This window comes from Convolutriloba macropyga, chromosome 13 (assembly GCF_964194025.1).
Source record: "Convolutriloba macropyga chromosome 13, txConMacr16.3, whole genome shotgun sequence".
Lineage (NCBI taxonomy): Eukaryota > Metazoa > Xenacoelomorpha > Acoela > Convolutidae > Convolutriloba > Convolutriloba macropyga.
Genome location: NC_134480.1, coordinates 9,470,313 through 9,494,093, shown reverse-complemented (window position 1 = coordinate 9,494,093; position 23,781 = coordinate 9,470,313). Strand labels below are relative to the sequence as shown.

Sequence of the window (23,781 nt, the reverse complement as noted above, 5' to 3'; positions counted from 1 at the left end):
AAGATTCATCATAATCTTGTTTTGTTTCAGATCCTAGAATATTAATTTTTTGTAAAAATGTTGACGGTATTTCTACTCCAAAACTATCACATTACTGAGTCTTGGGCTTCTCTCTTTTTATAACTAAAACCCAATGAGCACCAACAGTTAGGTGTAAGTTGATAATAAAATTATGCTCATCCATTTTGATAGCTTTAGCTGATTGATCTCGCAATACTATTTCAATTAGAATTAGAATATATGCTCTGTTTGTCTAATATCTCTACCTATATGCTCTGTTTCAATATTACTCATGGGTTCCTTTTCAAAGTTGTATTTATTAAAAAATTGTTCAAAAATTAAAATAATAGTTTCAGATATATACAAAAAAGAAAACAATTCTTTTCATTATTTTATATTTGTTTCATGTTCTCCATTGTATATGAACAAAACTAGCGCACAGATTTCATGGATATCAGGATAAAAAATTTGAGAAAGAAAAGTCACTATTACAAACCACTGTTTATGGTGCTACAGCTACTGGTAAAACCTATTTTGTTAAAGTGTTCAAAATTATTTTAAAAACATGAAAAGTGAGCTATAACTATAATCTGTAAACGTGAAAATGATTTGTTAGATGGGAAATATAATATGTGTAATTTTGAAAAGATCACCATAAAAAGTGTGTCTGAGTTCGCGAATTGCGCAATTACATTTGATGATATGGGAGACAAATTAAATAAGAAAATTATACCCTATTATTTCAAAGAAGGTAGACATTATAATATTCAAATGATAGTAATATGCCATAACCAGCCCAATTAGATAATATTGCATTAGCAAATACCGATACTATATATATATATATATATATATATATATATATATATATATATATGTATATATATATATATATATATATATATATATATATAAATGTATATATATATATATATATATATATATATATATATATGTATATATATATATTGATAATTTCGGCGTTAGCTTTTATAATTGTCAATCTGGAATTGCAGGAGAGCTTCGTTATGGTATAATTAACTATGAAACAAAAGATGAATAATTTATTATTATTGATAGAGATAGAAATATAATATGTGATTCAAAAGATTGGTTCAATAGCCACGGAAGTTAGTTTAAAAGATGCTTTATCAGAGAAAGTTAAAGAAAGAGCAATACGATATCTAAAACTAAGAATGAAAGACAGATAGTATAGATAGAAACATTTTTGATAAAGATAATTACATGTTCTATTTCAATACAGATCTTGTGGGAAAAAAGATGTTACTAAGGGATGTTTTAACAAGAAATACTAAGAGCTAAAGAGATGTCCTTGTTATCATATGGTGCTGGCAGTGTTGGTGGTTTACTGACGATATATAATTACATGTCTCGAAATACTATGGTAACAACAGGAAATCTTTTTGATGCTGTTGCAAGTGATATACTAAACAGAACTATTACAGTGGTTAATGGTACGTATTTTGGTTATTGATAACGATCTGCGAAGTAGTTTCACGGATCGTGATAATAACAATCACAACAACCAAAGCCCAATCCAACATCTGAGCGAAAATTAAAAGGATGGCCTATTCAGCAAACTAAAACATCAACATCTTCTTGGATCTTTTATTAATGATATAGATGTAGAAGGGAACAAATTATAGAAAGAAGACATGCTGTGATTTTTTTTTGATACAGCAGTTAAAATTTATTTTAATGAGTGTTTGAACTCTTTTGTTAACGCTCAGGAGTGAGTTAAAACTTAAGCTCATTGTAAATAAATAACGGACGATCAGTGCTTAGAAGGTGATTTCAAATGTGAGGGTAATTCAATCTCATTAGTGATTATACTTTAAGACATGGCGATGAAATAATTAACTGTAAATGTGATTATAAATTACTCAGTGATGTTTGGGTTAAAAATGATGGTCATATTGAAGCTAATAGCAAAAATAATAATAAAAAAGTTCAGCTAAAAACAATAAAATCACACGGTCGAAGACCCATCAGGGAACCTGCTTCGTAGATGATAAACTCAATAACAATAGCAATGATAAAGTCAATATCAGCTTCAAAAACATTGATATAGTCAATGTCAATAACAATGATATAGCTAATAACAATCAGGGAACCTGCTTCGCAGATAAGAATGATAATGATAATAATAAAACATGTCTTATATGTTACATTAATAAAAACTGTAATATTTTTGGATAAAAATAAAAGCACTTGTAAAAATGTTTAGCAGAAATATCAGTTGTAAATATTGTTCTTCACAAATTCCTAGAGTAAACATTACAATACCTGTTGAAAAGATGCACGTAATTTAATATAATTCTGAACAATGTAATATGACTTTAAAGAAAATAATGAAAAATGAAAATAATACTGATCAATTATTATTAGCTCAGAGAAATTTAGAAAAATAATAAAATTTATGGTAAACAATCTTGGTAAACTATCTTGGTAAAATATCTTGGTAAATTATCTTGAATTAGGCCAAAAATAAACTATTTTGTTATATGGTAAACTATCTCAAAAAATTTATCTTTACTAGATTTTTTTGGAAAAGTAATATAAAGTGGGCATAGACCCTTTCGATGATAAAGGTATTAGAGATTGTAGGGGTTCAAATTCTAAGGTTGTTAGATGTAAATTTTATTAATTTTTAATGTTGTGGAGGTAGTAATATATACATTTATAGTAATAGCGATTGTTATAGCAGTTAGTTCAGTTTTTCAGAAAATTAGTTAAATTTTAATTTTGTTTAAAAACATGAAAAATGGCAAAACTTTGAAAATCATTAATAATTTTTCATTACTTTTTTTCTCCGTGTGCGGGAGTAGTCATATACACATTATTTTTGTCTCCTCAGCTCCCTTCTCCATTCCATGCAGTAGTCTGTTGTGTAGTTTATTTAGATCATAATTAATAATACTGTGTTTCAGATCCATGGTTAGTCATGACAGCAAAAATGAAAACTTTTCCTTAAGCAAGTGTAGCAGTTGGTGTGGCAACCGTTATTGTCAGTATCGGAAATACGCAGTATATAACACCAGAGCATATAAAAGAGGAAAACATTAAATTACTTAATATGACATCCGCTTTCTAGTGTCTCTACTTTTGATGGAAAAATTGAGTATCGATTGTATCTGGGTCATCAAAATGAGCGTCCAAAAAAACCTCTATATCTACAAATGCTGCCGATATTGAACCGGGAAAAGGGAATTCAGACCTCCAAAGACTGTGCGTCAAAACCACTTTTCAAATAACAAATATAAAAAGTTAAAGGTGCAATTAAATTCCAGGATACGGAACATGAAAAGATGAAATCAATTCTAGTAGTTTTTCTATATATCAAATTGCAGCTAAGTGAGATATGCAGGTCAACACCTCGGCGTCTGTGTTTGCAAGTCAACACCTCGGTTTTTTTGCAACACCTATTTGCAAGTCAACACCTCGGTTTTTTTGTTTTCTTTTCGTCAATTTTCAACTTTTTTAACTTTACTGGCCAGTGAATCTTTCTTGGGGCTTAAAGATGAGCTAGAGAACATTTTTATAGCAATAAGAATATATTTTTGAAGAAATTAACAACAGGAAATACAGAAAAATTTATATAAAATTTTCCGTTTTTCAAGTAATTGTAAATTTCTTTTTCAATTTTATCGAACTTAGGGATCCAATTGTTTTTCCAAGAATGTATTTGCGTTAGTGCTTCATTTTAAGCTGCATTAAGTCGCTTTTAAGGAGATTGGTTCCAAAAAATTCAGCAATTTTTTAAATTAGTTAATCAATAGAATTTTTCAGCATTTTTGTCGCTTTTGCCTCTGTTTGAATTTCTTATGTGCAAAAACATTTCTCATGTCCTGCAAGTTTTCTTATAATTGTTTTCTTGACATAGGTTTGAATAGTTTCGAGAAATATGTCATCCATTTCTTTTCTTAAGTTATTGGATTTTTTGGTCGTTTTAAAATTTCATAACTCTCAAGTCGTTCACAAATTTTTTTTGAGTTCGGTGCTGCTACTATTGGTAAATAATAGAAATGAATTTTTGGTTTCAATCGCATGGACATCAAAAAGCTGTAGGAAATTGTCGGTTTTCTGCGAATTTCTAGTACTCTTATTTGCCGGCTACTGCATATATAAGCTTGCATTTTATTTACATCAAGCACGTTTCTTCTCTGATTCCAAGTTTTTTCTTGCCTTCCGGCTTTTTCTACTGAAACCCAAGTTATTCAACTCGCCAATCCTGAAAGTGTACACATTTTCAATGCCTTTATTGCTTTTCTGTAAATTTGTGGAATTTGAGACTTTTGACTAGTAATGACCACTTGTTCTGATGCTCAGATAGTGGAGTATTCAAGTTTTCTTTTGCTTCTCTGAATTGTAGTTCAGGACATGTCCTGTCATGTTTTTCATTGTTAACAAGTTTTCAGTGTAGAATCTCAGGTACTTTGAGGTTAAAAACGTTTAGTTTTGTCAATGATAATCATTTGAAGTATGCTTCAAGTCTTCTCCTGCATTGTTTCAAAACTTCGTCGTCAGTTATCACGTTTTGTACCCTTTAAATCACCGTCTGATCTTCCATTCAAGTAACTGATCATCGTTTTTTGTTTATTAAGCAGCGCTATCATTTTCTCGTTTGATTAGATAGTTTTCCTCACACGTGACTTACTGAACTCATTGTGAACAAATTTAATTTTATTTTGTTTTTTATATGGAGACTTAAGGTTAAGTCGACTGACCTCACAGTCAATTAAGTTTACTCAGTGGCACCGTTTAAAAGCAAAAAATATGAAATAAGAGAAATATCTTGAAGATAAGTTTTTATTTCAAATCCACTTCAGATGTCTCAGATTGGAAATAAGGGAAAAAAATTGTTTACGCCACAAGAAAAAAATAATTTAAATGATTGTTTTCTTCAACAAGTTTTATGATAATGATAATAATAAAAAATAACTCGGGTGAAAATCTCGCTGACCTGCTGAAAAAATTATTGAATTCTTTTGGTTCAATTTAACACGGGAAAAGGATGTGCATTGAAGCGTATGTACGAGATGTTTACGAAGAATATTCCGACTATGTAATCCAGCTATCAGCAATTTTTTTTCATTATGACAGATGGCGAACCCGACGTTTGTGATATGGAAGTTGGACGATATAAAAACTCCAAACTAATCGGCTCAAAAAAAGTAAACTGGGAAAATTTAGTTAAAATAGCGGCTTTTTGTACGATACCTGTCAAATTGGATCACTTCTATTAGCAACTGTAACCCAGCGGTGACGAAAAAACACCGTCATACACAAATTTCAAGTTTGACATAGCTGAAATTGTCAGGTGATTTTTTTGCTTTTTTTATTCAACATAACCAAACGATCGACAGCAAATTTGAGGCCAAAACGACCAATAATTAACGTTAAAATCTATCCTTCCCATACCAATAGATATCCAAGTGAGGCCAGTTATGATTTTAAAACAGAAAGTAATGCTGGTAGTCAATGCAGTTTGGTGGTCAAACACCCAGCTCAGGCAAATGCTGTTTGTGTAAATAACGCACAAAACAGTAAGAGTACCCGGTTGATGTGATGGTCACAGGAGGTAAAGGACCTGAAGATTTGACAGCTTTCAATGTTGGGGGGGGGGGGGGCAGGTGTCACGGTGGTGATTATTCTGTCCTGATACTAACGACACTAGCAAGCCATATCAGAATCAAGTTGCAGTGCAAGCTCGAATCAGTGCTGCATCAAAAAAATTATTCAACAAGTTTCTGCTAAGAGCATTTATGATTCTTTTACTGACTACCAATTAAGTAGAGAAAATATTTCAAATTCGTTATTGAATAATAAAAATGGTTCAGAGCCTTGACTGCACTGAGAATATTTTAATAGTATAAACCAAGTTTAATTGTTTTCAATTTTGTGATAATCGTATTGAAGTTTCATCTGATTTTAGAAATTGCAGTTTTGGAGACTGCTTTTTTGCATGTCAAAATGGACAAGTGAAAACGTCAATTTTTATTCTTATCACAATCAGATTTTCACAATTTCTTTTTTACTGTTTGACTTTTTGATCTAAAATTGCAAAGTTTGAAACTTCTGGTGGCTTTAAGAGTTCTGTTCTCGGAGACTTAACAACAAGTCTCTTTCCGCCTGGAACCGACTTACAAGCAGACTTTTTTATAAACAGACTCTGGGGGAAACTAATATTACAAACAGAATTGACCAACAAGGAGCTCTGTTCCAGTTCTGGCACTTCCTGTCTTCAGAAAAAAATGGTGTCTCTCGTCTCATATATGCAGTCATTCGTTGCTCAGACGCGCGTGAAGTCAAGCGACATGTTTTCAATTAGCATATGACATGCAAATGGCAAAGCTTGCGCGTATTCTATTTTTAATCTTCAATGAAATGACAATCGTACGCAATCTGCAACTTTCATTTTCGACGTATCGCATCCTAAACCAGAACAGCAGCGTAGGCAAAAAATGGTAAAATGTCGGTGGTCCACTTCTAGTCGCATCCAAAGGGGGAAAAGTGCTTGCTCAAACATGATCTTCCAAAAAAAATTTGAAGAGGGAACGCAAAGATTGTCTTTACAGTGTAGGGTAGCACAGCCGAAATCGAAAACAATTTCCTTTATGGATTGTCTACAAACGGAACGAATAAACAAACGCTGCAGTCAATTTTATCCAGTTTGTGCTTAATTTTGATGAATTAACCTTGGTTCAACCAAGGCGTGGTTTAAACAAAAAACTAGCAAATGACAAAGAGTTTTTGTTTGTGCATAACATTGAATCATTCAGCCATCCAATCACAACAGCTCCATTGATACTCGCGCACTACACCCAGTTCGGCATTTCTTGCCTCAATGCTCGCAATCGTAAAATAAAGCTATCCCTTCCTAATGGGTAACAATATTTGTAGATTTAAACCGAACAAACGCGGTCTCCCCGCTCATTCGGTGAGACAAAATAGGGTTTAATCGATTCAATTGGGCGATGCAGTTTCAATCGTAAAAAAACAAACACGACAGGTGACAGTCCACTTGTCAATTGTGGCTTACAATCGTGTGTCCCTAGCCATCAGCATTGCCACTGTGCCACGCATGGTGCTTATTGATTCCACCTGAGTGAGCCCCTTGAATGCAATCGATAGGCCTGAGGGCTGCATACATCTGTTATTTTTTAAGAAAGGTATTCAATGTTTTCCTCCTTGCTTCCGATAGTCCACCCAAAATTTCTAATGCCGATGGTAAGAAGTGTATGCCCATCTCGTTGTCATTTTCATATTAACTCAATTTTTCTGTCTTAAGCTAGGTTTAGAGCCTAGCCACATGTCCCGCCGCATTTAAAATAAGACTTGCTTGCAGAAGGGACGTATGGGTGACGTCTAAAGCTGCGTGTTGTCCTGCTGTAAAACTGGTCTTGAATTGTGCTCTGGTAGACTTTCTGCTCGAAAACTGTAAAAAGATGTGCTGACGTGCAAGCTGCCATTATTATTCATCTATCTCTATCTCCATCATGACGAGAGATAAGTTCGCCCCGACCATGACATGGAACGGCATGATCCACAAAAATGTCCAAAATTTTTGTCTTACAATAGGGGCATTTACTTTCTGAGTCATACAACCAAACGCCTGAAGGTAATTTCAGAGCAGCTCGAAATTCGTTGGGCTGAAGACGTAAACCATTAGCAGGAATAAGAGGCGCTCTGTAAATCAGGCTCCTGATTGAAGTGGGATAGAAATAAAAATAACAGTCGAGCTTTTTCTCTGGTAATTGTGTGCTTGTCAAGAAGGTTGCTTAGAGTCGAATGTCAAAATGCTCCTGAATTTTTTGTTGAGTCAACTGAGGAAGTGCCAGTATGTTACACTCTTCCACCCACTCCGTGCAATTGAGTTCGTCTGTTTGGTTCAATCCAGTAATCCCTTCCACTAATTTTGTGTGATTTTGTTCAAGCTTGTTTATCTTACCATTAAACGCATGGAAACCAGTTTGCAAATAGACTAAGCTCCCCGTTTTCTGCTGCGGTCGTATGGTAAACAATTGCATGATCAGTACGCTCATACAAAAACTAACCCCAAAATGAAACATAGCCGGCAGATTGCCGGAAAAAAAAGCCGCGACAGACGCTTGCGGCCTTCCATGGATTGAAACAACTAGAAATATGATAGACAGATCGACCACCAGTCTTTTTGGGTTAGATTGGGACTGACAATTTTATGACACATAGCCTATAAGGAAAAAGCCCTAAGAAGTTTATTTAAAGAGGATATTCGAAAACAAAAACTCAAAGACAATACTCAAAAAATAGGGCAAACAAATCTGGCACTACTTAGATGCACACTTTTTATCTTTAACTAGTAAATGTTCATAAGTTTAAAGTTCCATCAAAAACTCAGAAATCATTTTTTGACTGAGGCAAGTCACGCAATTTGCCTGAAAGCAGAAGTGACCTCAAGCACACAAAATTTAAATAGAAAGCAGTGGAAGTCACTGAAGTCATTGGAAGAGTCAATACCAAGAAGTCAGGTCGTAAGAACTATCGATGGAGACGACGAACTTAAAAAACCACGATGTCCCCAATAATAGCCGCTATCGCTTCGCGGCTATTAACTAGTAGAAGTTCATTAAATTTAAAGTTTAATGAGTGAGTTTAGAAGTCATTTTTTTAGTGAGATCAGTCATGCAATTGACCTAAAAGGCGAACAAGTGACGTCACGGACACACATTTTAACTGCAAAGCAGTAGAAGTCAATGAAATTGAGAAAGTCAATGGTCACAAGAATCACAGAAGCAGACGACGAATTAAAAAAAAACACGATGTCCCCAATAATAGCCGCTATCGCTTCGCGGCTATTAACAAAAGTAACTACTTGATAGAACAGTAAAGATGAAAACAGCACATACAAAAAAACGCATCAGGGTACTTATGCTTGTGTTTTTTTATTTTGCAAAACATGTCTTCATTGAAAAGTTATAAAACTTGGCAGACGACAAAGTCGATGGAGACGACGAATTAAAAAAAACACGATGTCCCCAATATTAGCCGCTATCCCTTCCCGGCTATTAACAAAATTAACTACTCTTAATTTCTCAAAATTGTATTATTTTTCAGGAAACCATCTGTGTTCAACATTCAAAAATCCAAGTCCAAAGCTAAATGATAAAACCTGACTGAAAAATTGATAAAACAGCAGCAGTTTTTTTTTAAAAAAGCCGGCAGATTGCCAAAAAATAGCCGCCGTTGATTACCATAACCAAGATTGGGATTGAAAGAGAAAAAACTGATGAAAACAATATTAATTTTTGTACAAAAACAATTTTAAAGTGTGAACTACTTTGATGTCATTTTGGAGCTGAACATACTCGTTTCGTAGTGAGATGACACAAAGGCTAGTACCAAAACAAACTAGCATAATAGATGGTAACTAAGAACACAGTTCGAAAGGCGGACATCTAAAATTGGGCTTCATGGCTTTGCCCCGATTCCATTTCGTTTTTTGATACTGACTCTGCTCATTTTGAATTGGTTTGCCGAGCAACTGCCTTCTAAAAAAACTTTTAGCAGAATGAGAGAAGAGTGAAACAAGCCTAATTAAGTCAAAGATTTCACGCAAAAAAGTTGCACAAGCTGTGAACTAAGATAAAGATGTGAACTAAGATGTTAGCACGCGGAAGTATAAAATTTTAAACAAAGCAGGACAAGTCCTGACGTACAATTCAAAGAATTTTAATTGATTGAACAGAAAACTAGATCTAGAACTGACTATGAGTGAACTGGGAAAACCATTTGTAAAAGAAATCAGATAAAAAAAAAAGAAAAACCGAAAAACAATGTCAAAATGCCGCATGTGGACAAAAAAACCAGTAGCCAGGAATGGAAAATTGCTTGAAACGAAAAACAAGGCCTAGAACGAACTAAGAATGGAATGGGAAAAGCAATTAGAAAAAAAATTGGTTCCAAAAAATTGAAAAGACAGTAAAAGTCAAAGTGAAATTGCCGTATGTGAACAAAAATCCCTAAGCGAGAAACCAAATTTTTGTTCAAACACCGTTTTCTCACTCTACTTTAGAGTTAGAGGCAAACAAATTCACGCCGGAAAACCATGACCAAAATCACTTCTCCAATTTGACTTCAAAAATCATGAAAATGTGTGAACAGAAATATAAAAAAAGACAAATTCTTTGAATTGTACATAGAAGCGCTATAATAGCCAGCTGAGAAGCTGAGGCAGCCATCAAACAAACAAATCAAAGCACTAATTGCTATCGGTTAATGGGAACGCAGAAACAATTCGTGTAGTCAAATAATTCAATTAGAATTGATGCGTGTCAACAGTGGCAATAGGCACAAATCTTGATCGAATTATATACCCAGTTATTACCGCCCCTTTTACATAACATACAAATGACTTTCGGTTACATGTGATGTTTACAAGCATTTTATCATAGAATTCAATCAAACGTCAACATAAAGTGTTATCGATTCGCATCTCAAAACGGAATAGTTCCGGAAAACATCAGTATAAACTGCACGTGAAATTAGTATTGTTTTTTCGGCAAACAAAGATGTAAATCAGCAAGTGAGTATACTTTTTCATATTCAAACGATTAATATTATACATTTAATAATTGCAAACAAATTCAAATTTTAACAAAAGTTTGAGAAAATTTTGAAAAAAAAACGTAACAATAAACAACACCAGATGTTAGAAAAAATTGGTACAACGACCAAATCCATCCGCATTTCTTCCAAAAAAAAATTCGAGGAGAAACGCACTGAATGCTTGTGGCGTATGAATAAATTCTTCGCACATTCACACCAATTTCAAAATGACAATCTAACTAACTTTCACTATTAGTTAAAGCGCCGCCAGAACAAACAGTACATGCGGTAAGAATAGACGGCAGAATCCCTTAGAAGCAATTTTCTAGAAAAATGCAAACACAGACAAAACTATTTTCAAAATTGAAATTGAAAATAAAACAACCGATAAGCACCAGTTGAGATAAGTTCACAAAAAGGAACTTTTGTGGAAGTTTAATAAAAAAGCCACGCCACTAAATTTAAAATTTTGCTTTAAATCATCAAAAACGTATTAAAAACTATTTTGACACTTAGCCAAGCAGAAACTTTTACAACCTCAACCTGTACAAATTAACCGACAAACCATGCAATAAATTGAGATTAAAACTTTAATCTTTAATATTTTCTCCAAATTAAGGTCATAGAGGGTAACAATTTTAATTCGTGCAATTAGAATCATACTATTCGGTCGGTAACAATAAAGCTGAGTTAGGGAGACCAAAAATATGACAGACCAAAGAGATATATAAAAGAATTGGCTGGGCTAATAATTATGCTTCGGCAATCCATATATCTATATACATGTGTACGTATGTTTTACAAAATATGCGTGTATATACGTGTATATATGTACATACAAAAATACTAACGACGAAAAGTCAAACAGTCAGAAGAAAATCAAGTCGTATAAAAATGGCATTTAAAAGGCGTATCAGGATTAAAGTAGCTACAAACTTTGTTTGAGAGCGATTATAAAGACTCACAAGATTGTTTGTTTTGGCAGCATTTAAAGGGACCTGGTTAAGATCGTCCATAACAAAGTCGTTGGGATTTTATTTTTGTATTGCTTAGTGGTGACACATTCATTCCCTTGATAAGAGAATTATTGGTAGAACTGATCTTAGCCATCAAACTTATTAATAGTTATTCTTTTTTTCCAGCTTTCAACTACCAACATCAAATTTAACTTTTTATATCCTTTTTCAAAAAATATTTGAAGCCACGATAACTGATTGTGTCTTTTTTTGCAACTTGAGAGCTATCTTCAACCAAAAAAAAATGGACAATGCATACATTTCTGCAATAGCATTATTATTTGATGCATTTTGTGATATCGTATACATGTTTGAACATTGTATACTAAGCACACACACACACACACACTAGTGCCATCCTTTTTACCTATAAACAAGTAACATGTGCTGAGAACAGCAAAGTTCACCGTTCGTACTGGTAGGAAATATTTCTTTTTGTTTACTCTAGCCTCGATTTTTACACAAGCCAAAGCTGCGTTGACAACGCTTTTCCGTCTGAAACTTTCCTCTAGGGTATAAACCGAAAAAAAAGATGTAAAAATAAATTCTCAAATGATTTCAAACTCCACACTTCTCAAATACAAACTCTTTAAATTTGCAATACTAATTTAAAAGTCAATCTCTCCTTGATTATCATGGTCATTGTATTGAACCCAGTTAGCACTTATGGGGGTCTTAAGTAACGAATTTGGCAACCCGAACGCTTCCGTCAACGCAAGCGAAGATTTTGAAAGATCTGCAATGACTGACTGTTTCTCAGCTTTGATCACTGATGCTTCTTTAGTACTAATCAAACTATTCAGAATGCAATAAGACATATTTCTCGATATGGTGTCAAGTAAATAAAGCTTTAAAACTTTCTCCAACGTCACTTTTGAATCCTCCGGAGCCGAATCGAACATTGACATTAAGGATTCCGCCATTAGGAATTCTGCATACGACATAGCTGCATGTTGCACCATATCGCTTGCGTTGTACATCCACGAATCGAACATTGCTTTTTTGTCACTTCTGGCGCCTTTCATCGCGGATCCCAGTTGCATTAAAGCTGTATACTCTCTTGATTTTAAAACGTACATCAAGTGCTCCAGGCCTCCGACATCGGCTGATTCCGGTTTCTTCGGTTTGGAATTGAAGTTGTACATTGAGAGGTACTCTTTAGCAACTTTCTGCATTAGGACACTGTTGTCTCCCTCAGCAGTGCAAGCCGCATGTGCTAGACCGAGATAGTGTCCAAATTTATTGCACGAAAGGTACCCTTGACCACCGCATCTTTCTCGACACACTGTGACCACGTCCTGTAAATCAGATACGTTTTGACCTTTGATGGTAATTCTTGACCCTAATTTTATCTTAGTATATATTAACTTATCTGTTGATGAAATTGTCAAAATTTGCAGTCTTAAAACCTACACCACTTTCTGAAAACCATTAATCACAGAAGTTTTACAGAAAGCTGCTATATCAAAAAAAATACAACCTGCAGCAATAAAAGCTAATTGCAAGAAACCCGATTTCGATTTTTTAAAAGGCGGTCTTTCCCATTATAGCCTTATGGTATATTTACCATGATTAGAAGGCTATACGTTTTCTGACCACTAAACTGGTGGGGGGGGGCTATAATAGTAAACACTCAAAAAAGAACGTGCAAAAATTTTGAGATGAACTGCTGAAACCACAATAACAAAAACATTGGTTCAAACAAACTAGAAATCATTCAACAAAATGGAGATCAGCACTAAATTTTATGACAGAACCAAGAAATTGGAGTTGATTAGCTTTACGATCCTCTAGCCGAAAACTAGGACGCTCACACGTTTAAAATGGAATACTCGAGTACCTTGACAAATATTACAGGGTAGTCATACTAATTTTCATCTAAGTTGTTTTTATTTAGGTGTAACTTAACAATCATTACACTGTTGGAGCTTATTTGGATTAATCAAGCAACTCAGTTTATTAAATTGTGCGGAAGAGGGAAATGTTTCTATTCTTTTCACTAAAACTTTAAAAGATTACCCCCAATTCATAAAATTCAATGTAAGTTTATTTATTTATTCCTTAGCCAATTTTGTCCGCAGCTTATTAATCTCTTATTAATCGCACACCACATTCATAATTAGAATTATCGATTGAAAAATAGTAACATGCCTTGAGATTCCACCCAGCAACTGGTTTGATAGCACAGCATTGTATCACCACACTGGCGTGCTCACTTCCATCCGGGTTCTGGTTTGCCCAATTCAGTTTGACCCTGTCTAGGGCCGCATTGATAGCTATGGTCCTGGCTATCAAAGGTATTATAGCATTCTGCTGCAGCTGGTAGGACAGAATCGGAGTGTCTGAGAGACCAGCAGGACCGACAGCTAAACGGGTGGCAGCGTATCTGACGGCAATGGACAAGGACGCTTTAGCAGCTCCCTGAAACATCATAAATGTATCAATTTGAGGATTGTATCTGCTTGTTAAATTTAGGGGAGGAAATCTGAATCTATTCTGTTAATCCTTCTGATCTTCATTCTGCTTAGTTGGCATATAACTTTTACACCCCCCCCCCCCCCCGCGTACTTACTATTTTATACGTAGTAACGTGCTATATAACTTTGAAGTAAAACCTTGAAATCGCATTATTACAGCTGTATAATTATAGTGGCTCGATATTACAGTTATCCATTAACCCACTATGAAACTTTCGTAGAAGCTATTGCTCATAATTCGTTTAGCAAAATATTTTTAGCAGTTCTTTCCGCATGCAGAAGCAAACTTGGAAACCTCTTTTAACAACTAAATTTTTGTCTCACATTTCTGCAAGCATAAAATCTAGAGGAAGACTGAATAATTGATGAATATTATTAATTGATCACTTAAACTGAAATTATCACCTGGCACATGCTGGCAATGCATATTCTACCAGAGAGGAGCTGATCGGCAACGGTGAGGAATCTGGCCCTGTCTCCTTTAATCGAGGAGGTGAATTCTCCCCCGGGAGACACATCAGAGTACCTGAAAGAAACCAAAAATAAACGAACAGTAAATGTTGGATGTGATCAAAACAGCACGCCATGCACCTAACTTGAGATATGAAATAACCGATCACTATTTGAATAATCGCTAAGAACTAATTAATCTCATTCACAAAATAATTACAACTGGTAACATACAAAACCGCGGATTCAAAATAAAAAAACCTTATTAAATAAACCTTTGCCCCCAAAACTGATGGATTTCAAAGTAGGTGTACTAATCTGGCCTTCAACTAGACTGACATTCTTAGACTTCAGTAAAGATCCAAAAAATCAAGTACCGCCTCTAAGCCCTTTAGCTTCGTTGGCTACACGAAAACCTTCGATAAAAGAGTCCAAAAATGAATTGATCCATTTTCTAGACGACGTGAACATCGAAACTAATAAAAATCTCCGTCAAATCCAATGCCTCTATTACGATCATGCTGCGACTATTCGAGTAAGGCACGAAATGAGCAAAGCAAAAGATGCGGTCAGTAGGAGGTACGGAATGTATATCAACAGAAAAAACTGCAAAATTTTTAAAGGGAACAACTCAAAACAGAAGGTTTTGAAATACATCGGATGTTCGCTTTCAGCTGACTGCAGACATCTTGTTTAACGAAACAGTCGGATAGGACAGGCCGAAAAGCCCTTGTCTTTCAAGTTCAAACATCGAGCCTAAGATTCCACATTTATCCAATGCCTTCTTAGCGCTCAGAGACGTGGATGACAACGAACAGCATGGAAAAGGAAAACAGGTTTTCGAAACGGGGTGTTTTCGACAAATGCAAAGGATCTCGTGGAAAGCACTGAAGACTAAAGTATTGATGCAAGTTGGATTTACCAGGGATGTGCTGAAGAGTACAAAAACCAGAGAGCTACAATTTCTTGGTCATGTCTTAAAAGGAAAAGCTGGAGCATACTTCAGTAGCGTGAGGAAAGTTAGGCAATAGAGCAAAGGGAAAACAAAGAGCCAAAAACCTCAAATAATTTCGTTCTCCTCCCGTCTATATCCTACGATTAGCGAAAAAAATCAGGGATGCGGGAAGAAGTGGCAATCAATGTCTAGAGTAGAACAGTTACTTGCGAAGAAAGCCTCAAAAAAGTAATATGCAAGATTATTACAGAGAACAATTAAAATACATAAACAGTACAAAGTTTTAATAAAATATCAAATATATCATAAGAACAAAAAATGTGAACAAAAAACCCAAATAAAAGGACACATTAAAACGAGACACAATATCTTCATGCAGGCTACCAAAGAAGCTAGCAAATGCATACAAGTGCGTCATAACAAAGAAATCAAAATTCGACTTAATGATTTGTTTCCTCTTGCTCATCTCAAAACGACTATGTGCAAAGAACACAGCCTCATCACTCTTTGTGAAGTTACTGAAAGAAAACTAGCACATCGAGACCAAAATTTAGAGATGCAAGTCGAGAACAGCTTGAAGAAGGGTGAAAAATGAGAAAATTTTCTGAAAGAAAAATGAAAAGAGAAAACTTCCTTCTTTTACGATTGGTAAAGGTCAATAAAACCATCAAATATAATTTCAAAGTAAACTTTAGAGATAAAGACAACTGTTAGGAGGCAACTTTAACAGAAAAAAGTACGATAAATTGGAAAATGAATAGAAAACCTCAAGAGCGCAAAATAGTCCAAAATCGGATTAAATATAATTATAATATTTTAAAAAAACCGCTTCAAAATAAAATGAGCAGTCAAATTAAAGATGGAAAAGACTTTCTCCAAGCAATAAAATTCCGTAGACAACAAAGAGTTGCAACAGGGGCCGGAAATGTACGAAAGGTTGAGTGGTGGAGTAGGTGCGGGGCCTAGCTGTTGGGAGCTATTACTAGAAATTATAAACTAAGCTAATTTTATAGTCCATTGTTCGAAGACAGGAGTCAACGTTCTAAAACAATAATCAAATTTCAAGTCATGACTTCAGCTACAAAAAATGTAGAGTCCCAACACACCTGTTGAAGTCGTAAAAAAATGCAGAATATTAATACTCCTCTTTGAGTCGTAAAAATGGATAAAGCTATGCAATAGTTGAAACTGCAAGGAGAGTTGGTCAAAAAATATTAGCATACAGTTGTTATTTCCGACCACTTGAAGTTATTCTTCTGATGATAATAATAATCGTGTGGTGATGTTCATCAAAGAACACATTAGTACACGCATTAAACAACACATTAGTTCTGATTACGGCACAGCTTCACTATATTTATATTTGCAGTTTTCATAATAAAAACATAGCCGGAAGAATTCCGGAAACGACCCCGAAGATGTCTTTGCCAAAAACAGCTTGTCCGATAACTAGTTTCTGATGGCAGTGAGCATCAAAGAATAGAAAAGACTTAAAAGTCTTAATTGAAATAAAAAAGAAAATATAACCAAGAAGTAATGTAAGCAAAAGAAAAACAAAAATTTAACAACTTCTTCATTTTGTACATGTACAAATACAAATGGAAAACAATATCTGAAGTAATCGAGACAACTTCATTGCTCAAACAAATCCAGACACGCAAAAAACAAGCACAAAAGCATCTCTAATTTTGAAATAAAGCAAAAAAACTGCAAGAAATTAAGAACATAGCTGGCAGATTGCCAGAAAAAAGCCGCAATAGATTCGTAGATCGGCCGTTTGAAAAAACAGTAAAAAAGACAGACCAAAAAAATTCGTCTTTTCATTCAAGGCTGATCTGTTATATTTTGATTAAAAATCTGTATACGTTATTGCTGCCTCTATTAGCTGATCTCAAATAACCTTCATTTAGAGTGACACACACCCATTTGACCTTATCTCTTTGAATTAAAGTAAATAAAAGTCAATTTCAAATTGAGGAAGTCATTTTTGAGAGTGAGGTAAGTCAAGTGTGACCAAAAATTTAATCACGCGCATGGACAAAAACAAACTCGCTCCACTAAGAGCGAAAAATGACGTCACACGTGCAATTCAATTGAAATTGCATGAACGAATGAACAAAAAGTGGCTGTGACGTCATATGGTCGTAACAAAAATCATGACGACGAAATAAAAAACATAGCAGGACAAGTCCTGACGTACAATTCAAAGAATTTTCATTGACTAAACAATAAACTACTTATAACGGACTATGAGTGAATTGGGAAAACTATTTCTAAAAAAATCAGATAAAAAATTTAAAAAAAAACAAAAAATCGGTGTCAAAATGCCGCATGTGAACAAAACACCACTAGCGAGAAATGAAAATTTGGTTCACACAAAAAACTAGGCCTAGAGCTATTAATGGATTGGGAAAACCATTTAGAAAAAACCCGATCCAAAAAAATCGAAAAAACAGTAAAAATCAAAAAGAAATTGCCGCATGTGAACAAAAAACCACTAGCGAGAAAGCAAATTTTTGTTCAAACACCATTTTTTCACTCTACTTTAAAATTAGAGCAAAAAAATTTCACGCCGCAAAACCACTAGCTTTTTCGCTCCATTTCCTGTTTCGGCGTGACCAAAATCACTACTCCAATTTGACTTCAAAAATCATGAAAATGTGTGAACAGATCTCAAAAAAAAGACAGCGCCTCAATACAATTCAAATTTTTTGAATTGTAAAAAACCAAGAGAAGGCCAATAATAGCCCCACCTATCGCAGTGCGGCTATTAAAAAATATTAACAATTTTTTATGAAAATTCAAATAAAAAATTGCTTGGTACCAAAAAAGCTGTGTTTAAATTATAAACTGCTCACGAGTAATAGGCTTACATTCAGTTAGCATTAGAAGCAACAAAATACAATAATGGGCCAAAAATCTCTTAAATAGCCTTAAAAACGGAAAATTAGTCAAAAAACTTCAAATTATCGTAAAATTCCCTTTAATTACCAAAAACCTTCGAAACGCTATCAAAACAACCTGAATATTATGACTTTAGTCTGACATAACATTTTAGACAACGTAGAAGTTTCAAAAAACAAAAAAAAGCTTGAACAAAATTTTTTAGCGAAAAATTTTCACACCTACTATTCTCGCTCTGTTTCAAAAGAAGGCATTAACAAAAGAACCACTCTCTCTATTCTCGCTCTTCGAATTTATTCACTGAACCAACTTTTTAAAACTTTATTCACTTCCTGTTTTCTTGCTCGCTCCTTTATCAAAAACAGAAAACCATCAAGCCTCTTCGATTCTTAAAAATTGCAGAAATTCACATTGCATTCAAGAAAGTGTTGTAGAATTGTTTGAATTTTTTCAGCGCGAACATTTCATCCTCTAGATACGCTATGCAAATTTTGTAATAGCAACGGGCCGATTAAGTCCTTAATGCACTTTATATCATGTACGATTTGAATAATGCCCATTACAAAGACACCCAAGTGTTTTGCCAAAAAATGACACACATTGTCACAACTGTTAAATATCCATACTCTTATTGCCCACCCTCCCCTATCAGTAATTTATAGGAAATAAATCAGTAAACTCGGCGGTTGAAAATAAAGAAGGCCAACTAAGTTGTTGTGAGCAAAAAAAGATTTCACACTTTCACAAGTTTTTGATTTACACCAGAGCAGATTTTTAAATAATCATTTCTTTACTCATCCAGATAAAAGCAGATCTGACCTGTTGAGAAGAGCAGATAGCGGAGCTTTGACGGACTTGAAGTCTATCTTGGCATTGTCGACACCATTCAGACCCATTTTGTGTCCCATCTCGTGAATCGACACTCCTGAAAACAATCAGATGTTTTCAAAAAACAGAACGTCTTGGTACAATTCACATTATTGTCCCGGCTCCTGTCAATTTTCAGTTTTCAAACAGCGAAAACAAAAAATCTTAAGAATAACATCATTGAACAGGATAAGAGATGCTTGGTAAAACTACAGTTCTTTTGGTTTTTTATTCTGCTAACCTCAACCAAAATTCACCAAACAGCACGAACAAATTATAATAAAAGCTTAGCAACGCGAAACTGAGCGTTTTAATTGTAGCAATACATTGTAAAAACTACTTAAGCACCTGTTGTATATACATTTCTCGTACAAAAAATCCTTCTGCCTACGGTCGACAAAAAAGTTTTTTATCATTACGAGATAGGAAAATCAGTAAAACGATTGTTTGAATAGATGGCGGCTACCAAACAGGTCAGAAATTTTTCCAAATGATGCCTAAATTCTTCATTATTCTGTCATGATGCTTTTGTTTATGATTTGTTGACATATCCAAATCCTTCTACGCGTTGTTTTACGTTGTTTTTTATTACTCCTTGCCATCTTTAAAATTCCATTTTTCCAATTTTAAGAGAAACTCGCAAAATTGAAATTTTTCTACATTCTGGCGATTAATACGAAATTAAGACGAATAAACAAAAACTGAACAACAATATTTCTTAATTGATCCACCTCCCCTTTTAAGTCCCAATTTGATCTCAGTTGTTAATGTTGTAAATAAACAGCTGTAGAAAAATCAAATTTAATGAAGCAATAATAGTTTTTAACGGACACTAGCAGAAAAATGAAAACTTAATTATTAAGGAGCTGTACAAATAAAAGTCAAAACAAACAAACATTAAAATGCTCAGGAAATTCCTCTTGAAACACAACATACAAATGCGATAAAAAGGCTTTCTAGTAATACTCAAAGCATTTCGACTCAGCTGTCACCTTCACAGCTACTATTAAACTATCAAGTTCCAATCTGAATCACAATCTCAAAATTATGATTATCAGTTAATTACCTTCGCAAACATTCAGATTATCATCTCGAATCCTCGCCACGACACCATGAATTCCATAATTCTCCCCACCCACGATCAATTTACCAAACACCACACAATGCTTAGCATGCAGTGCCCCATTTGTGATCCAGTACTTTTGCGACAGAACGTCCGGGGTGTCAATAACGAAGGATTCCGACTCTGGATGGTAAGTTATGACTGTTCCCATTTCGACAGCGTTGTTCCCGTATCCCAATTCTGTCAGGCCGAAACATCCGACGTCATTTAAAGTGTCGATACCTAAAGTACATCTAAAAATCAACTTAACACTAAATACAGTATCTGTACTTGTAGATGTTACTTTTCTTAATTAGTTTTGACTAGTGTGAATGAAGCATTAAAATTTGAGCTGCGGTACATATCGAAATTCAAGTTGAAACGATGCAAAATTCCCGAAGTCTAAGGATAAGACAACTAAAAACAAGTTAAAACTGAAAATCATTTTGTGTTGACAACTTTGACTATTGTTTTCGTTACCGCCTTCTCGCAAATTATACACGTCACTCTTGAAATTTTACGGTATAGAATGCGCAGTGATTGCAATTAATTTACACCCTATTAATCCAGCGCGTTTAGGTGGGCTGAGAGATTGCATAAACATAAAAATATAAAAGATCCGAACGTCTTCATTAATCTAAATTTCTTCAACTGAAAGAACCTTCTAGAAGCTTCTGGTGTCTATTTGTTCCAATCTTTAACACTGTTCCACCAAACAGATTGAACTGCACTGTCATTTTTGTAGTCATAGAACTATCCACAATAGCGGCAATTTCATGAGCAGCAAAAATCTTCAACGGGTCATTGTTGAAGTTGAACACTGATATGAATTTATTATCACAGATAGCTTTCAATCTCTGAAGAGCTAGCTCTCGTTCTTCAGAAAGAGGAATGTTGTATTTAGGAGTGAAAAGCTCATTTTGCGAGAGATAACTGATCATTTCTCGCTTCATTTCCAAATGGTCTTGTTCTAGATGAGCGTGCATGGTTTCGATATTAAAATTTGATTGGCTACGAAGTTTGTCATCTCTGTAGTGTTCGGGGTCGAAATTTGCGAGGGCCGAGGATAGGCATCTTTTGGTAATGGGTTTCTTTAAATATGCCAAATATCTACAACTACTTGGATTAATCAACATATTCGATCTGAAATAACCTTTGTAATAGTTTCCAGCAAAAAAGTCAACAACTCCGTTGTTTGCGGCGTTTAGATTACAAATCACTTTTACTGCATTTTTGCATTTTTTTTCCAAAAATGTTTCAGCACGCCTGGAGCGTTTATTTACTCAATTGACTTTTCTAAAATGGATCTTTACATATTTAATGTGCAATGAGCTACATATGCTCAACGGATTCTGTGTTCCGTTTATTTTGAACCAACGCTAAAAACTGAAATGGAAAGATGTGTGTTGTATCTTCCACCAGCCTCTTAGCAAAACAAATTACTGGGAGGACCTTCCGAGCTTCGCCTTTCGAGGATTTAGGGAGCTTCTGAGTTTTTCCGAACCTCCTGCCGATTTTCATTATTTTTGTTCACTTTCTCACTACTTTCCATTCAATTTTTATAGTATGTTGAAAATGTTTAGTTCACTCAGCCAGTATTATTCAATATATTTTTTAAAGATAAGAAAGCGCATAAAAACGATTTAGCTCAACTCTTTCTGTTAAAAAATTGAGTTTTCATTTAGTCAGCTTTTTTATTGACAACTGACGCTGGATTAGCCATTCTTGTCCATATTTTTCTAAAAACATTTCTTGTAAAGCTGTTATCGCAATCTTATGGAGCTATCGTGAGGGCTATTTCAACCGATACTAACAACTTCCGTCAGAAAACCCAACGACACAACACAAACAACAAAACAAACCAACAAAACATTAATTATGGTTAAAATCAAAATCCATTTTTGAAAAAAACACTGATAACGAAGTCAAAAAAGCATCAGACGAAACGCAACTTAATAAATCAATTTGTACTTCATTTCAAAGCAGAAGGGGACCACTGCTTAACGAGATTCGGTAGCAGTTCAACAAAAACAAGAATAAAGATGGCCAAAATCATTAAAGCAATCAGCTTTCAACTGAAAAAAAATCAGATAGATTCTTATATAGCTCCTTAGCAAGTAAGTGGGACCGGCCCTTAGTGAGACAACGAATTAAATAACGCTACTTGCAAATCCAATGATGAAGGAATGCCATTAATAAGACAAGGACATTAATCACTTCGGTCGGAAATTACAGTTTTCCCAATTTTTTGATAATTTAAATAGTCTCAATCATTTTAAGAATTTTTGTCGCTAACTGTAGGCTTAGTTTTAATTGTTGATCTATTTTAGTGATTTCACCTCAGACGACGCTAAATTTTGACGCTTACATCAATAATCAGTTACAATATACTGTTGACACTTACAACACTGTATAATAAAATAGAAAAACTTCTACAGTAGCAGCTTTTTGTTCCGACCCTCTTGAGGGGGGAGGAACTATATACTCAAATGGGTTTTTTTTTTGTTCAGTCAATTTTCGCCGATCGATATATTCATCGCAGAGAGTTGAGACTGATATCATTAGAAAGCTGGTCCAGCGTAGAATATGGAATTAAAAAGATTTTTTAAATTTTCATTTTCTACAGGGACTTATTGAGGTTTAAACTTCTGAGAAAAGTCGAGTGAATTCACGTTGGTTTTATTCACATTTTCCGGAATTTTTGCCTTAATTTTCGTCAATTTTGCTATAATTTGTGACAATTTTTAAAAATAGTGTCGCTGACTTTATGTTTAAAGAAGAACAAGCACTGTTGATTGTGTTGACTTAATTTTTTGGTCAAAAATTCAGGACAAACATTTCAAAATTCAGCCTTTTTCATCAAAAACACCACGCAATAAGCTACTTTAGTCCACTTAAATTTGCCAACAATACACCCCAAACAACACTTCTACAATCTTTGTAGACTCCGAGGGGGAGCATTTCTACTTCAGAGTCCGCTGAGAGTTCTCTGTAGTTAAAACTTCGCCGTTTTTTGCTAACTTTACTCGTTGATTATCAAAAATACAGAATTTATTTTTGAGTTTTCAACTAACCAATTATCTATATCTACAACATTCGAAAAATCAATTGTTCCTAACGGACAAAAAGCATTAATAGGGTTAGTTTTGGGCCATTCTTGGACTGTTACGATCCAAAAAAAAATCGTGTTGTAATCAGTCGGTTTTTTTTTTGAAAAAAGACCTTTTTTAATAAAAAAGAACAGCACATATCAAATCAAAGCTCAGGAGTGATAGGCCCAATTCGTTTTCTATGCAGCTCCAAGCTAATGCATTTAGTTTTTTACTTGAAAGTTTAAAGTCGTTTCGTTTTTTAAAAATAATTGATTTTTCAATAAATAATGGCTTAATTAACTTCTCCTTT

The 23,781-nt window shown here is 34.4% G+C and overlaps 1 protein-coding gene across 1 annotated transcript; it reads right to left on the bottom strand.

The window, feature by feature from the left end:
- Positions 1-12,150: 12,150 nt before the first annotated feature.
- LOC142352110 (uncharacterized) lies at positions 12,151-21,556 on the bottom strand. Its single transcript, XM_075404482.1, has 6 exons — positions 21,041-21,556; positions 20,344-20,622; positions 19,230-19,335; positions 14,507-14,627; positions 13,776-14,045; positions 12,151-12,922 (listed from the first exon to the last, which is right to left on the bottom strand). Exons 1-6 carry the CDS (start codon positions 21,513-21,515, stop codon positions 12,233-12,235), a joined length of 1,941 nt encoding a protein of 646 aa, XP_075260597.1. The 5' UTR covers positions 21,516-21,556; the 3' UTR covers positions 12,151-12,232.
- Positions 21,557-23,781: the final 2,225 nt, after the last annotated feature.